The following is a 17,467-nucleotide window of genomic DNA, read 5'->3' on the forward strand; positions in this document are numbered from 1 at the left end:
AGCACTTTCCTCAGTCTGCTGCTCATGAACACTTCGTGTACGGAGGCCGTGTTTGAATCCCACCTGTCCCGTCTGTGAAGGAAGTCCCTGAATAATAAAGCTCTGACATCTGCCCACATGTGGCGACCTCATTAACATTCAGACATGACTAATCAATCTTCCCACAATAATCATCCCCTAATCACTTCAGATAAACATCGCACAGTCTGGGTTGTGTTCACCATGTTAAATGAGGGCAATTTACCCAGGATTGATTTCAACTGAGAGGAAATGTATGCAGAGCGACGCCATCCATCGCCGCCGCCAAAATGTAAATGAGACGAGGACCAGAGTTGGAACTCCTCTTCACACTGGAGATTCAGAGACGATAAATCAGTTTAAAGAAGGATGTAAAAAGTGTCACACAGTATGTGCATGTGTTCTGAATAAAGGATTGATCCTCTCCTGAGCAGTGATGGTGTGCTCACCTGGAATCAGCCAACAATCATCAACAAGACAGCAGGAGAAGAAGAGCGACAGGACACACGACAACCTGCACCGTCACTGAGCCCAGCCGTCAGCACGTCTTCATCCTCTCACTGTAATATTGCTGTTCCAGTCTGGGGGGGCGTTCAGACTGAGAAGCGTAAATATGGCAGCTTGAAACAGGCGCTAGCATTTGTTTAAGAAAGTACTAAAGGTGAGCTTTTCCTCTGGCGCCCTGCTTGGCCTGCTCTCACTGGCGTCCTTAATGACTAAAGATAAAGCTTGTTTTCCTCTAACACGCGTTATGTGTTCAGAAATGAGAGCTTTCAGGCTGAAGATGGAGCAGGGGCGTCTTCTTCCTGGGAGACGTGGTGTTACAAATGTGTAGAAGAGAAGAAAACACCAGGGACGTCTCCACTCCAGGCTTCATTAGCAAACACGCTACTGTTTGCTAATGTGGACATTTACAGAGCTGACGTAGAGCTCGGGGGGGGGGCAGGTGTTAGAAGATCAGGTGTGTTTTTTTTTGTTATGGGGGCTCGTAGCGGCGGCTTGCTTAAAGGTGTATTCATCTCTGTTACTTCCTCTCACCTCTGGGGAGATGTGTTTATTAATGTGCCACCTCCCCTGATTAATGGACCAATGAAAACCCCTCACAGCCCCTCCCTCCTCCATCCTGATTTATATCTGCAGCCGCCACAAGGAGAGTGAGTGTGAGTGTGTGTGTGTGTGTGTGTGTGTGTGTGTTGGACTGTGGTCCATCGATACACCTGACCTGTTCAGAGCAGAAGGTTTCAGGTTCAAAAGTTGCAGCAGCAGCTCTCTCTCTCTCTCTGTCTCTCTCTCTCTATCTCTCTCTGTCTCTCTCTCTGTCTCTCTCTCTGTCTCTCTCTCTGTCTCTCTCTCTCTCTGTCTCTCTCTATCTCTCTCTGTCTCTCTCTATCTCTCTCTCTATCTCTCTCTCTGTCTCTCTATCTCTCTCTCTCTGTCTCTCTATCTCTCTCTGTCTCTCTCTCTCTCTCTCTCTGTCTCTCTCTCTCTATCTGTCTCCCTCTCTCTCTCTCTCTCTCTCTGTCTCTCTCTCTGTCTCTCCCTCTCTCTCTCTCTCCCTCTCTCTCTCTCTCTCCCTCTCTCTCTCTCTCTCCCTCTCTCTCTCTCCCTCTCTCTCTCTCTCTCTCTCTCTCTCTCTCTTTCTCTCTCTCTCTCTCTCTGTCAGAGCTGAGCGTGCTCCTGGTTTGTTTTGGCCTCAGCTCCTGCTCAGTGTTCAGACCGGCTGCAAATGAAGTTATGACAGCTGTAGAGAGAGCGGCTGGCAGCCTGCAACCAAAACACAGCGGCTCATTCACAGGCGTGCTCTGTGTGCTGAAGCTGCAGAGAAGGCTTTAACCCGGTGTGCTGCTCAACGCTGAGCTGCCCAGATCAGAGGAAGTGTTTGATAGAAATGCTTGTTTTTCTCTCATTTATTTAAGTGACCCGAATCCCGCTGGGATCCTGTCTGAAAGAAGAAGAGTCCAGCGGAGAGCCGAGCAGGCGGACATTTAGAAGACACACACACACACACACACACACACACACACACACACACACACACACTCTGCTGTTCATCATCACAGTGTCTCCTCTCAGACAATCCTCCCCTTTTAAGGTTCAGAGCCAGGCGTCCAATCAAAGCAGGCTTGCAGGCTCAACACTTCATATACCTGCAGTGACCTGAGCAGGGCAACCATGTGACATGTCACAGCGTGTTTATGGGAAGTGCTGGCTCAGGATGAGAAACACGGAGGAGCAGTCGGCCCGTACCTGAAGGCCCAGCAGCCGTTTGAAGAAGTTTGACATGAAAAATGTATCCAAGGCCTTTTTTTTATTTATACAGCTCTCCTGTGATCTTTGTTTCATCAGCCAGCTGAGCTGAATCAGAGGAGTTTCACCTCTTCACTTCCTGTTTGCCTTTTTGTCCTCTTTAAAAGCTGCATTCTGAGCTTGTTGGTCTGCAGGGGGCAGACTAACGTCGTCACACCTGAGCAAACTGAACATGACACATCTCACCGCCGTCTGAGCCTGCTTGTTACTCACCGTCGATGGGGGTGATGTAGTCCGACAGGTGGGCCCCCGCGGTGGCCCCGGCCCCCTGCATGAGCAGCTCGCTGTAAGGGCTCCTGTGGCTCGCCATCAGGTGGTAGTACTCTGCAGGACTGGCCCCGGGAGGAGGAGGAGGGAGCCCGAACAGACCGCGCTCCTTTAAATGCTCGTGGGTCACTGTGGGGGGGGGGGGGTGAAGAGGGGAGGGGTGAGAAAGGGGTGAATTCCTGGTCTGTCCCCGCCTCACGCTGATGAGATCCTTGAATGGACCGAGGGGCCAGCGGGGCGGGGTCGCTGATGTGCAACGAGCCGTGTAGGTGCTCCCAACCCCCCTCCCCGTCCTGCAGACTAAAACATGAAAACACTCGACTCTACTATCAGAAAGATTTAGATTTGAAATGAACAGGATTCTCTCTCTGAAACGAAAAGAAACGGATCATGGTCTGGCTCCAGCCGCTCCTACAGGATCACGTTTCGGAGCTAAAAGTCTGACAGAGAGCAGAAAGAGCACCGAGGTCAGAGACTATCACTTGTTGAATCAAAGCTCCAGCTGATGTGACACCATGTTTGTCCCGTCACTTCAACCAGCTCTTTGCCTTCCTCCTCTGGTTCTTTTGAGCCATGGCCACCTCTTAGAGTGCGGACGCATTGGCACATTACCACTGACAGATTGTAAAAGAAGATTTATACCTCGACCCGCTCCCATCTGTTATTGTAATTCAGCACTGGGGAAAGAGTTGAATTAGGAGTGCTGGGTGAGTCTTTTCTTTTATCAACATGTCTCTCTGTATCACAGCTCCTCCTGAGAGCGGAGGTCAAAGAAGGGTTCATGTTTGAGCTGCTGAACATTTGCACATGTTACTATCACCTCCAAACGCAGAGACCATGTGGATGTGTCTGTTAAAAGTGATCAGTCAGTGCACCTGTGTGCGCTTCACATTCAGCCGGGCTCAGTCCTCTGGCTGCAGAGATCATGGACAGGGTGGGGCTGCCGTGCACCGAGCGCAGGTAGTGCTCCATGTGAGGGTTGACGTACGGGTGAGGCGGGCTGAAGGGAGAGTCCCCGGTTGCCACAGCGGCGGGCGAGAGGCGGATCAGGGAGATGTCTGAGATGACGGGGCTGCCGGCCAAACCTGCAGGGCTGCAGGAGACAAAAAACAGAAGAGGAGACATAAATATCATGGATGCTTCTGTCAACACGTGTTAGAGTCTAAATGGATCAGAGTTTTTAAACTTTAATACACGCCAGCTAAACGTGAGATTGAGACCTGATAACCGCAGAAGCCCTCAGCTCCACATATGGTGACATGACTTTAAGGATGATGATGGATAAACACTCGACTGACTCCTCCCCCTCCTGATGGCGGTCAGTAATCCAGCCACACACCTGAGCTCTGAGTGTGGACGGAGTGAGGTCTCGTCTGAGTCGGAGCAGAGGGGTGAGATGGAGGGCTGAGGGGAGGGACGGAGAGAGTCGAATGACGAGGTGACGCTTCGACCCACGGAGGATTTAGTGCGAGCTCGCCTGAGAGGAGGAACTACCAGTCTGATAAAAGACGATGTGATTAATGGCGATTCCTGGCGTGCACGTTGGCACCCCGGCTCGTTGTCACGCTGTTCTCTCTCCAGGCTTCATTACAGCTCACATGGTTCTGTTGCATCACAATGTTTTTATTTCTGATTCTCAGTGCAGAAGACAAAGAAAAGATCCAGCACGCTTTAATGATAAACAGATCCTCTGACTCCACTTGTTCGGTGCAGGATCCTCCTGTAATATTCACACCAGGCTGCGGGGGGGGGGGGGGGGGTCAGGCGGCGCTGGCCAAACACAATGCTCGTGTTTTGGAGCGTGACGTTTGGCGCCAAGCGGCAGAGTGAGACTTTATTGTGGAGAGTGGGCAGAGCTGGTGGACCTTTAGGGTCGCCATGATCACACATAGTAATCTCCTGTTTGATTCCTGAACACATGACCAGTGTTTGTGCAGCGTTTCATTTTGAAAGGACGTGGTACCTGAGAACATCCTCTCTGCTCAGAGTCCATAAAAACACACTGTGTGATGAGTAACACACACACACACACACACACACACAGACACACACTGAGGTGAGTCATGTGTGTCACCTCTCACACCTCTGGCAGACGTGACTCTCACATCAAATTACAGCATTAATGAGGTGCACCACTTCACAGTTATGTTCCAACACTTTCATACCACATTTATATTATGATGTTGTAATGGAAGACTTTCATCAAGTTTATTCACACCTGCAGCTCCTTCAGCTCCACCAGCACAAACACACAGATTACACACATTGTCTCATTACAGCGTCGGTCGTGTGTGTGTGTGTGTGTGTGTGTGTGTGTTTGTGCGGCGACACCAGAGATGAATTACAGTGTGACAGAGAGTCTCGTCTCCCGTGTCGTGCTCGGGGAGCGCTCTGATTTAGATAAATCGCAGCGTCCAGCCAGCTGCTGAATAAACCTCCCTCTGTAGCTTTATGAGTCTGCTGCATGAAGCGGACGCCTCAAACTTAACAGGCGCATCCCCCCCCCCCATCCTAAACCCCCAACGCCTTCGTCCTCATGCAGAAGAGGAAATGACCTACATACAAACAAACACATCTCAATGCTGCAAATCACTGCAGAGACTTTCATGTTTCTACCACAAAGTGAAAAACATCGATGGCCGTGTTCTTCGGAGAGAGAGAGGGAACCATCGGGAGCACAGAATCATTCACTGTGAACTGTCTGAAGTCATGAGGCCGGGGTCTTTCAATCACAGCTGATCTTTTACAGCATGTGCAGCAGCACAGCGTCCCTCCTGCAGGACGCCGTGTCAGCCCAGAAACCAGAAGGGATCCTTCAAGACCCTTAAAGACGTGCAGATTTCTTTCACTTATTTGCATATTGCAGCAGTTCAGACTACGGTCCCATTTTAATCTGCAGCGCTTTACCTCGGAGCAGAGAGCCCCCCCCCTAACAAACAGGACACCTTATCAGTAATCATCAAACAGATTACAGATGTTAAAATGAGGCCGTCTCATTAACATTCAGAGGTCTAGAAAGACTCTGTGAAGTCTCTTCATACAGGAGCATGGGCTCAGATCTGGTTTGGTGCTCTTCCTCCTTCTCCTCGGTGTCTGACAGCGCAGACGCACATGCTCTGAATCGGGAGGAAGGAAAAGAGGCTTCCCCACGGCTGCTTTTTATGACATGGCTGACAGAATAAGCAGGCCTCTCATTAGGCTATATGCAAACAATGATAAAGAGGGCTGTGCAGAGATGTCATGTTAGACAATCAGGGAGGGGACCCCTGACACGCTGCCACCGCTGGATAACAAAGTGCCGCACCAGGCCACAAATGACACCGCACTTAATTTGCTGCGCAATGTTCCTGTAATTAGGTGAATTTGGCACAGGCAGGGGGGAGCGACAGCTAGATCAAGGTCTTGATGAATTAGGGGTCCACTGTCAAGATCAAATCACATTAATCAAGGTGGCCGAGTCTGCGGACAGACGCCCCCCCTCCCCTCCCACTCCCTCCTCTCTCCCTGCCGGTGTGATGAATGGCCCTGCTCCCGCCAGGCGCCAAGTATGCATCACCATCAAATCTGTGAATTTAAATGTAAGAGCACTATTTGGAGAATTCTATTGACTTTTTTTGTCCCGCTGCCACTTTCTCCTCTGTGATAAAGTCATGTTGAACTCCTGCAGCGTGCCACAGACTCGCAGCACTCACATGTGATCAGGAACAATCTTAGATGCAGCCTTGACTTCCAAAGACTTTTCCCTTCTGACTTATCAGACAAAGAAAAAGAAACTTTGAGCAAATAAAAGCCGATCTGGCTCCCGTGTGTGTGTGTGCAGCTCTCCACCGGCGCCGCCTGTGCTGTGACCTCTACACTCCACGGCTTTAATTATGGCGTTAGCTCGGGGGCAACATGGCCTGCACCACACAGATTAGCTGCACAACAAGCCAGTAATGAATATAAAGAGGTGTGGACGCTGTGTGGGTGTATGATGTCATCAGTGATGGATCCAGCCCTGCTGATCGCCGCTAATGGAGCGAGCTGCAGATTGATCCCGCCTCTCTGACACAGATTTATTTACCTGCTCACAGAAGGTAAGGCTGGAGGACTGCAGCAGCACGCTCACCTGCGTCCTGAGGTGAACACCTGAAGGAGTCATGAATGACACCGACCCCAGCCTTTGTACGTGGGACGCTCGGCCTCACCGCTTGGCCACCAGCACACCATGTTTGTTGTGTTGGTGGATTGTCTACTTTGTAAGAAGCTTTGTGAGCTAAAGGAATACTTTGTTTATAATCTGTAGCTGGAGTGTAAACAAAAACACGCTCAGTCTGTAAAGAAGAAGATTTGCTCTTCATGCTGTGAGTTTTGTGGACTGGAGGAAGTTTGAGAGTGCAAGCCGACTTCTGAAGCCTTGAGAGTGTTTGATCCCTGGACGGCTGCAGCCCAAAGAGCAGTCTGCCCTCATCATGAAACTGGAGTGGAAACAAGGGCTGCAGAGGGGAAGTTTAGAAGCAGCATTGATTATTCACTTTGGAAGTCAGCATGTTGTCATCTGCTTTTCATATTGAACTTGGCAAACGTTCAGCTCTCATCAGCGCCCGCTAACATGCAAAGGAAAACAAGCAGTAACAGCATGTGAAGCTCTGACCAGCTCCACCATCACACTCCTCTTCGTTCATTCACGGCGTGCACAGATCATTTTAGATCATCACGTAGCAGGACAAAGAACAGGCCACTTACCCGTGCATGGCGTGCAGCGCGTGAGGCTCGTAGTGGTATCGCCCCTCGTGGTGGCGCATGTCAATCGGGATGGGCGTGTGGAAGGTGGGGAAGATGTGGTGGGGGGCTGCAGGCAGAGCAAAAAAGAAGAGAGAGAGAGTTAAAAAAAAAAAAAAAAAAGAACTTTCAAAGGCAAAAGGGCTACAATGAAGCAACATGAAATTCACAGCGAGCTGAGCACTTTCGTGTAAAATCTTGGCACTATCACACAAGAGAAGTGGAATAAATAAATAATCAAAGTGGTCCGAAGAAATCCTACATCTTGAACATAAAAGATATCCCAGCAGGCCTTTGACAAAGACCTGCAGCTCCACGCTCTTTGAACTGGACGGGATGATGGAGGGTGTGCAGGGAAGCTGCAGCCTGACAGCTGAACCTCTTCAGCCACTCTCTGCTCTGTGTGGACACACAGGGACAGTCTGACAGAGGACAGTCTGCTCTGTGTGAACACACAGGGACAGTCTGACAGAGGACAGTCTGCTCTGTGTGGACTGTGAACACACAGGGACAGTCTGACAGAGGACAGTCTGCTCTGTGTGAACACACAGGGACAGTCTGACAGAGGACAGTCTGCTCTGTGTGGACTGTGAACACACAGGGACAGTCTGACAGAGGACAGTCTGCTCTGTGTGGACACACAGGGACAGTCTGACAGAGGACAGTCTGCTCTGTGTGGACTGTGAACACACAGGGACAGTCTGACAGAGGACAGTCTGCTCTGTGTGGACACACAGGGACAGTCTGACAGAGGACAGTCTGCTCTGTGTGGACACACAGGGACAGTCTGACAGAGGACAGTCTGCTCTGTGTGGACTGTGAACACACAGGGACAGTCTGACAGAGGACAGTCTGCTCTGTGTGGACACACAGGGACAGTCTGACAGAGGACAGTCTGCTCTGTGTGGACACACAGGGACAGTCTGACAGAGGACAGTCTGTTCTGTGTGGACACACAGGGACAGTCTGACAGAGGACAGTCTGCTCTGTGTGGACACACAGGGACAGTCTGACAGAGGACAGTCTGTTCTGTGTGGACACACAGGGACAGTCTGACAGAGGACAGTCTGCTCTGTGTGGACACACAGGGACAGTCTGACAGAGGACAGTCTGCTCTGTGTGGACACACAGGGACAGTCTGACAGAGGACAGTCTGCTCTGTGTGGACACACAGGGACAGTCTGACAGAGGACAGTCTGCTCTGTGTGGACACACAGGGACAGTCTGACAGAGGACAGTCTGTTCTGTGTGGACACACAGGGACAGTCTGACAGAGGACAGTCTGCTCTGTGTGGACACACAGGGACAGTCTGACAGAGGACTGCTGGAGGGTTCTCAGTCCTCCAGCTCATCCAAGGCTGCAGGCTGAAGGAGGTGAAATGTCTTCATTATCTTCATCATGTTGATCTCCCGTCAGTTGGAGCTTCCAGAGCAGAGCAGAGGCTGATGTTCGGCTGTGTGCATGTTAAAGTGGGACTCACATACTGTAGCTCTTATTGTTTCAGGTCTTTTTAAAGTCTTTCATTGCATCCTTTTATTGGCTCCTTTCATTAGTGGTTGGAGGCCTGTGTTCGTCCTCCTCTGATCCCGGGAAATGATCCAAAACATGAGAACTAATTAGCTGTTTGTGATAACAGGAACCCTGCAGAAGATGTCGTGTCTTTATTTTACCAGCACATAAACGAAGCCTTTCAGGCTCTTTAAAGTCTTTATGGAGTTATGTTTCTACTTAACATTTTTCTCCGCTCTTTATTTTGGAAAAGCTCTGAGAGGGCATAGACTAACCCCCTCCTCTCTCTCTCTCTCTCTGCATGTCCCTCAACATCTCCTCCCTCGCTCGCCCTCAGTACAGGTTTCACATCCTGTTAATTGTAACCTGGTGTGTCTCGTCTCCGAGCTGCCGGACCGGAGGAGACAAGAGGAGGAGGTGAGCCAGCTGATCTCTGGATTGCATTAAAATTCTTCTGGAGTCACACACACACACACACACGCTCGCTGGCTCGCTCTCTCGCTCTCTCGGGGTGACCTGGGATTTCAGAGCGGAGGGGTCAGGGCCACGGATCATTATCTGCTCTGGGCCGAGCGTTGGGAGGGGATAACGGGGCCTCTCAGGGCTCCTGGGGGCCGGGGACCTGAGTGAGTCAGCATTCCAGGTCCATTCCTCTCACTCTGCACGCTGACAGGCTGACGGACACAGCGGCTCCCCGAACACGCACACAAATAACTCCAGCCTGCACTCTGCCACCAGGCCTGAAGGCTCCACAGCGCCCTCCTCCATCTTTCTGTGACATCAGTGTGTCCACTAAGAGCTGCTGCAAAGCTGCGATACGCTCTCAAGACAAATCAGACAAGCCGATATTGAGCAGGAATGTTACACTTTCTTATGAAGCCGGCAGGTTTAGACACACAGGATCATAAAAACACCTAAATAATAATTCTGTGTTAACAGAGCAGAAACATGAGAGAGTCTTTGGATGCAGCGAAGGACCCCCATGTGTTCCACACACACACACACACACACACACTCCATTACACCTCTGAGAAGTTTGAAACAGCATTTATTAATGTTGAGCTGCATCCTCCTGTGTGCAGGACTTCTGTCTCTGAACAGCTCCATGATTCTCTGTTCATCGATGTGTTTCTGTATCACTTCATATCTCTGACTCCGCCCCCTCCCTTTGTCTTTATCTCTCTCACACATGTTAAAACCCTCCATTGTCATTTCCTTTAATGACCCTCTCTCTGAGTAGAGCCAGTATATAAACCATACGTTTGTCTGTGTGTGTGTGTGTGTGGGGGGGGGGGGGGGCTAAAGGACCCCATTCAAAGAGCAGCTCGAGTTAATGCACCATTCATAACAGTTGGGGGTGCATTATAAGAGGGGGTCAGGGGGGAGGTGAGGGGGGAGACAAAGAGCAGCTAAATCTGGGTCAGTGAGGCGTGACGTGCAGAGGAAGAAGTTTCTCAAAGTGGACTCCACATGTTTCTGCTGTTTGGGTCCACATTACTAAGCCTAACTTTACATGAACATCTGCACCAATCAGGACGTTACAAACATGATGAGCAAGCCAGTGGTTAAAGAAGAGAAGGATGGAAGAAGCTCGAGTTAGAAGAGTCACATCAGAAATGTTGCAGCTTTGGCTCCATGGATGATGTGCAGACTGGAGGGTTTGTGTGAATCCTGCAGAAAGCCCAGCTCAGTGTCAGCACAGACGTCTCTGGACCTGGAGGAAGTCCGCCTGTCATGGATCCGGCCCTCTCAGCTCAGGCTGCGCTGTTCCTCTGCGGGGCCGGTGTTCTGGCCGGGGGATTGACCAGGCAGGCTTATTCCATCACTGCGACAGCTCCATTGTTCTGCCGCCACAGGAAGAACAAAAGGCGAGCGCTCATGAGAGTTCAAGAGGCACATTTACCTGATTCACTGGGCCCCGATCCCCCCTGGGCGTACGCAGCGTCAGGCAGCAGCAGCGAGCCCCGCTCAGGCTCCAGCCATCTATTAGTCTTTGCTTGATAACATTTGTTTTAGCGCTGCAGAGGGCCCCGTACAGTTTTTCAAAGTCAGCCCCCTGTTCAGCAGAAAGGCTGTTTGCTTGTGTTGCTGCATTGTCCTCAAGTTTACTAAATGTAGTCCTTACATTTCTCAAAGTGCTTACGCTGCAGCTCACTGACTCGATCCTTTCTTTGTGGACTCCATCAGAGATTCAGAGTGACTCTCCCTGAGGGAGACAGGAAGCTGGAGATCCAGGCAGGAAATGATGAATACACAAACAGGTGCACACAAGGTCACGACTTCTTCTTCACTTCAAGGCAAAGATGACATGGAACACGCAGGACTTCCTGTCCAGCAGAGGATTGGACCCTCTGTCAGAAGAAGAGTTTATCCTCTGGATACAACTGAGCTCACGCTCTCTTTTACTCCACCCATCCATCCATCCATTCATCCCTTCATCCATCCATCCCTCCATCCATTCATCCATCCATCCCTCCATCCATCCCTCCATCCATTCATCCATCCCTCCATCCATCCCTCCATCCATTCATCCCTTCATCCATCCATCCCTCCATCCATCCCTCCATCCATTCATCCCTCCATCCATCCATCCATCCCTCCATCCATCCATCCCTCCATCCATCCCTCCATCCATTCATCCATCCATCCCTCCATCCATCCATCCATCCCTCCATCCATCCATCCATCCCTCCATCCATCCCTCCATCCATTCATCCATCCATCCCTCCATCCATCCATCCATCCATCCATCCATCCATCCCTCCATCCATCCCTCCATCCATCCATCCATCCATCCCTCCATCCATCCATCCCTCCATCCATCCATCCATCCATCCATCCCTCCATCCCTCCATCCATCCATCCATCCCTCCATTCATCCATCCATCCCTCCATCCATCCATCCATCCATTCATCCATCCATCCCTCCATCCATCCATTCATCCATCCATCCCTCCATCCATTCATCCATCCATCCCTCCATCCATCCATCCATCCATCCATTCATCCATCCATCCCTCCATCCATCCATCCATTCATCCCTTCATCCATCCATCCCCCCATCCCTCCATCCATCCATCCCTCCATCCATCCCCCCATCCCTCCATCCATCCCCCCATCCCTCCATCCATCCCTTCATCCATCCATCCCTCCATCCATCCATTCCCCCCCCCCTCCGTCCCTCTGTCCACGTGTTAATAACCTCTAAGCGTGGCTGTGCTGAAGGTGAGCGTGCAGCGGGCTGGCATGAACAAAATGAAGCAGGCGGTGAGGTGGCGCCGTTGATGAGCCTCCTCTGCTCGCCGCGCCACGAGCTGCATGTTGTTAGCATGCTGTTTGTGCAATTTAGCTACTTAAAAGACTGCGAGAGTTGGAAGACTGATTGCACCGTCGAGTAATCACCCACCTCCAATGCACGCCTGATTTATCGCCCCCTCGCTTAATAGCACTGCTTAACACACAGGTTTGTCCAGATTAAGTAATTACCTGAAAGCTCAAGTTTATTATCTTCCTCGACACGCCGGTGATAAAGGCTCGCTGTCGAGAGAAAGGCCTCGAAGCTGCTGAATGAGAGCGATAATTAAAGTACAATGAATTAAATAGTCTCTTCTGGGGCTGTCACCGTGCTCCCTAGCTAACATCCATATTACCCCGCTGGCACCCTCGCCAGGGGGGCGCCTGGGATTACGCCTGGCCCCGGACTGGAGGAGCAGCTGAAGGGGAAATGACTCCAATGGGCCATCTGTAAATGAAGCAGAGACCTAGTTCTGAGCAGAGAATAGTTTCCACATTAGCTGGCTTGTTGTGGAGTCTTAATGAGGTGGAGGCCTCTGCAGGCTCCCCCTCTGCAGAGAGCAGCGCCAACACTGGGGAGTCTTCTGAGTGATGCGCCTCCTCTTCGTCCTGATGATGAATGTGCCGCAGGTGGAAGCACAAATCGTTGTACCTGCTTCACGCCGCTCACCTCAACAATCCCCACCATCCCCCCGAGGAGGCGCGGACCTCCTCTTCGATCTACCAAAATAGATCCAGGTCGGAGCTGTGGTGTCAGCACTGGGCCGCCTCCCGTAAACGCTCGGCTGCACGTGGACACAACCTGCTGAAGCAGGAGAGTCTCTATTTTTTGACCCGGCTGCTCCCCCGGCTCCCAGGGCTTTATTTTACTGCCTCTGTGTTTGTTTGACATTCTGCTGCCGAGCATGACGGAGAGCAGACCCCCGGATGACTTCCTCACTCCTCTAAAGACGGGCCGACCTCTTCAGCTCCAATAAACGTTTCCAAACAGACTCCGAGAGAGGACTCCTCCACTTTGAATATTCGGATTGTTTATCCGTTTAAAGTGAAGCAGCAGAGGGAACACGAGGCGCTCGCTCTGTTCCCCTGACCTCCCGCCTCTTCTCACACACTTCACACTGACCTCTGCTCAACAATGGGACTCCTCCCGGTATGTGGGAGACGCCTGGAGAGGAGACAATAGAGGAAAGGAGACCAACCTAAAGGGAATTGACTTTCTAATCCTGATGAACACTTTCCCACTGCACACACACACACACACACACACACACATCAGCAGAGCAGGCCCAACATATCTGTCTCCAGAAGGACTCCTGTCCTCTCTGTGTGTGTTTGAAGAGCAGCCATGGGGGAATTTTACCGCATCACTTTGAGCTGAAATTACAAGAGCTAGACTCTGATTTGTTTGGACGTCGCTCACCGACACCGGTGTGATGACACGTTACAAAACTCTCCCATAAACACGCTGCTCAGGAATCTGTTTGAGTGGAGTTTACAGCAGCCGCTCGGCTTGTAATCCAGCAGAGAGAAGCACCACTGAAGGTCCACAAAGAAGGAGTGTAGGTGTGATTACAGCCTCCGACCACGTCACCAACATGCTCTTATGTCAGCATGCTCCTGTCTTATATCAACAATCACACTGCATTTGTTTCCTTTCAAATCTTTCAAACTGTTATTTAGCAAAGCTCCCGATCACAGAGAGAGACCTTCATGCTCCATGATGGACAGTTTGCGTGAGGGAGACTCTCCGGCCTGCTTTACCCTCTGTCCTGCACTCATCCTCCAAACACACATTATTTCAATTCATTCACCATCAACACCTGGAACATTCAGCGGCTTAGAGAGAGTCTCCAAATGGCAGAAAACAAAGTCACAGAGCTCAGCTCGAGACGTCAGCAAAAGTGTGTGTGAACATTCGAATGATCTTCTGAGTGTTTGTGGACGCTGCAGGTCCCCCCCCCCCCCCTCCTCTGACCCTCACAGCTGAGTCGCTGAATAGGGACGGCGAGGGCCACAAAGCCGGGCAAACAGCGCAGTGTGTAATGATAAAGTGCTGAAGAGGAGGCCGCCTCACACAATGAGAGAACGGCAAACAATTAAAGGCTCCCCCACACACCTCGCCTTGTCTCAGCCAATCACAGCTGGAGAAGAGGATTGTCTTAGAATAGTAGCAGACATTAGAGGTGAATATGAACACTCATACATCTGTGTAATGACACTTTTTAAAAGAGAGACGCTCATCTGCATATATCCTGACCTTCTTTCTGTCCCTGCTCGGCCTGCTTCCGTGGATAATTATCTCCTGCAAACACCTCCAATGGCTCCAAGACAAAGCACATCAGGACAGCGATTAGTCTGAGGGAGCCATTAGCAAACCAACAGGACAACACAGCGTGCACGAGGACTGAGCATGTCAGGACGTGTTTTCAACACGTGTTAGAGACGACGTTATCGTGTGGCTTTATTAATGCTCGAGGCTGCTGAGTCAAATCATTCCCATCTAAGACAGTGTATTCTTCCTTTATAATGAGGAGCAAGTAAAGAACCCTCCTCGTTGTTGCACGCTGACGTGAGATTCCTCCTGATGTGACAGCACATAGAGTTTTCTGCTGCTGATTGAGACGGAGAGAGGGGACTGATTAGAAAACGGATCTCCGCTGACGGTTGGGGGGGGGGGTGGGTCGTACCTGCGTCGGCCCTGCAGGGTGTGAGCGAGGGCACGAGGCCGCCAAGTTTCCCCATCACACCCACATGACCACAGTGAAGGCTGGCTGCTGCAGCAGGAGCTGGAGGAGGAGACGCATTGCTTACTGAATGATTTAAAGAGTAAAGCCCCCCTCACACAGCAGGACAGATGAAGTGTGTCAGTCTGATCTCTCCTCTCGCTTTAGTCCCCCTTCGCTTATCATCATGACTTTGATCTTCATCTGAACCTGAAGTGGAACATCACGGTCAGGACGAGCCGCTCACTGCTGCCTGTTTATGATGAATGAAGAATAGGGCAGAGTCATGTTTGTGTGTTTTAACAGCTGCTGTTGGCCGCTGGCGACGCCAACATGACTTGAAGTTAGCAGCTTTTTGAAATGGGACACTTCTGTCTCTGTTTGGCACCGGAGCTTTAAAATCCACCGACGTGCCAACCTGATGCTTCGTAAAGATTTATAACAGCACACAAACACCGCTCTGTGTGTTTATCCTCACGTGCCAGCTTTGATTTCCACGCTAGCCCAGCTAATTAGCTGTTATTGCTAATCTCCAGCTGCTTTCTGTAATACTTACAAGGCAATTAGCGTGCCTCTTCTGGTTTCACTGTAAGCGAGTAAAGAGCGCCGCAGCTGTGGGCTGTTTGAGAGGGCGGGGCTTCAGCCCTGTCACTACCTCACACTGCGTGCACACTGCCAGTGTTCGGCCTTCACACATATCCAAAACTGATTAAGTTTGCAATAACGTGGAATGAAGCTACTGAGGACATGAGCGTCTCACCACGTCTCCAACAACAAACACAAGATCAACACGCTAGACACGCTACCATCAGCAGACCGGCCTGAGACCTGCCCGGAGACCTCAGAGGCCACCTCTGCTGGGGGGCGGGAAAGGAGGGATTGGGGAAAAAGAAAAGGTGGGGGAGTTTTTTTTGGCTTAATCCTCTCAAACATCCATACGTCGCTGCCACAGTGTTCAATCTGCAGGAATGCCGCCTGTTGTTTTTGGAATCAGTGCGAGCGAACCTTCATGTCTCTGAGACTGAAGTGTGTCGAGGATCTGTCACAGTTGTACTACGATGGGATGTTTTCATGGTGACCTGCAGACGGACTTTCATATTGTACATGTTCCCTTTACAAGTACAAGTTACAGTAGTAGTGGTTGCCCACTAACTTCCTGTTCACTTTCTTCCCTTAATGCTTCAGTCCTGTGGAGCTTTTGGAGCGATGCTCTGAGTGTTTCTGCAGCTTTGAGCTCCACGCTGGACGCCTCTGCACAGCGTCTGGAATATCTAGGCCATGTTGTTTTTACAAGTTTTTCCTTAATGACTCGTCTCCGCCTGAAAACACGACTAACAAGTGAGGAGCAACCCAGGGCAGTGTGTGTGTCTTTATCCACTAATCTAACACTCGTCTATAAATAGACGGAATAAAAGAGAGAGAGGAACATTTCTCTTTTCACTTTGTAATCTGACGGACCCTCAGAGCGGCCCCTCCCCGGAGAGAAACCCAAGATAAAACAGGACGAGGGAGGGCATCTTGGAAAGTCATCAAGCTAAATGTTTACAAACTGTGTGTGTGTGTGCAGCAGGAACATGTGGAAACAGCAGAGTCGCTGTGATCACTGTAGTGACCCTCGGGGCCACGCTCAGGGGCCTCAGGCTGCAGGAACATCTGATTTAAGGCTTCGCTCAATGTTTCCAGTCCGGCCGTCCTGATTGGTGACGACAGACTGATCGAGTCAGTCTGCACTTCGTGTGTGTGTGTGTGTCAGGGGGCTGTTTTCCTGCTCCCCGGGCAGGGCCTCATTTAAAGCGCAGAGAGTAGAGGAGAAAAGAAGCTCCTCCGCCCCTCCTCTCTCCTCCTCTTCTTCCTCCGTCTTCTCAGGAAGATTAGTGGCCGTCCTTTTGGAGGAGGAGGAGGATGCTGAGTCTTTTTCTCTGCCAGCGAGCCTGACCCCCTGAGTGCTCTCAGTGCATGGAGCCACCATCAATTACTCACTTTACAGGCCAGATAAAGACACACCTCTCTTACAGCACTATTTACACAACAACCTAAAGCGCTTAAATAACCATCGGCTCCAAGCTCAAGAAGAACAAACTTCATGTTCATGTCTGAGGATTCAAAATCATCTCCAGAGGGCGCCATCCCATGTACAAGGCTGACGTCTTGACCCGCATGTCCTCGCCCTCTCTCTCGGACTCTGTCCACTGTCCTGTCTCAGAGGTAAAGCCAAAATGAAAAAACCTTGAGCAGGTAATGAAATCCACAGAGACGTCTCCCTATGTCGCGTATAAATGAAGAAAAGCAAAAGATGCTGTTAAAGGTTCTCGCTGGCTTCCTCTAACAGGGTCACACTTCCTCTGTCCTCTGATTTATTCTCAGCTCTGACTCTGTTTAGCCTGTTTAGGTCCACCACCCCCCCCACCCTGTGGCCCCAGAGCAGCCCAGGAGGTGCTAAGTACTTAGGCTCCCTCCCTGCGGACCAGCCAGACTCAGCAGAAAGACCTGGGCGGCTACAGGGGGGCGGCTGGGGGGGCTCTGAGCGCGGCACATCAATCTCCCTCTCCAGTGACAAACTCACTCTCAACAAGATGTATGTGACGAG

At 50.9% G+C, this 17,467-nt stretch overlaps 1 protein-coding gene across 1 annotated transcript in view; it reads right to left on the reverse strand.

Moving 5' to 3' along the window:
* Positions 1 to 17,467, reverse strand: part of LOC306818386 (zinc finger protein GLI2-like) — a 32,351-nt gene that overhangs the window by 9,962 nt on the left and 4,922 nt on the right. The window contains exons 2-4 of the mRNA XM_079335949.1: positions 7,318 to 7,423; positions 3,483 to 3,685; positions 2,539 to 2,721 (exon numbers count right to left, since the gene is read on the reverse strand). Of these exons, the coding sequence (XP_079192075.1) occupies positions 2,539 to 2,721; positions 3,483 to 3,685; positions 7,318 to 7,423 (492 nt within the window). The remainder of the gene's footprint in view (positions 1 to 2,538; positions 2,722 to 3,482; positions 3,686 to 7,317; positions 7,424 to 17,467) is intronic.

Source organism: Symphodus melops, assembly GCF_947650265.1.
Source record: "Symphodus melops genome assembly, chromosome: 23".
NCBI lineage: Eukaryota > Metazoa > Chordata > Actinopteri > Labriformes > Labridae > Symphodus > Symphodus melops.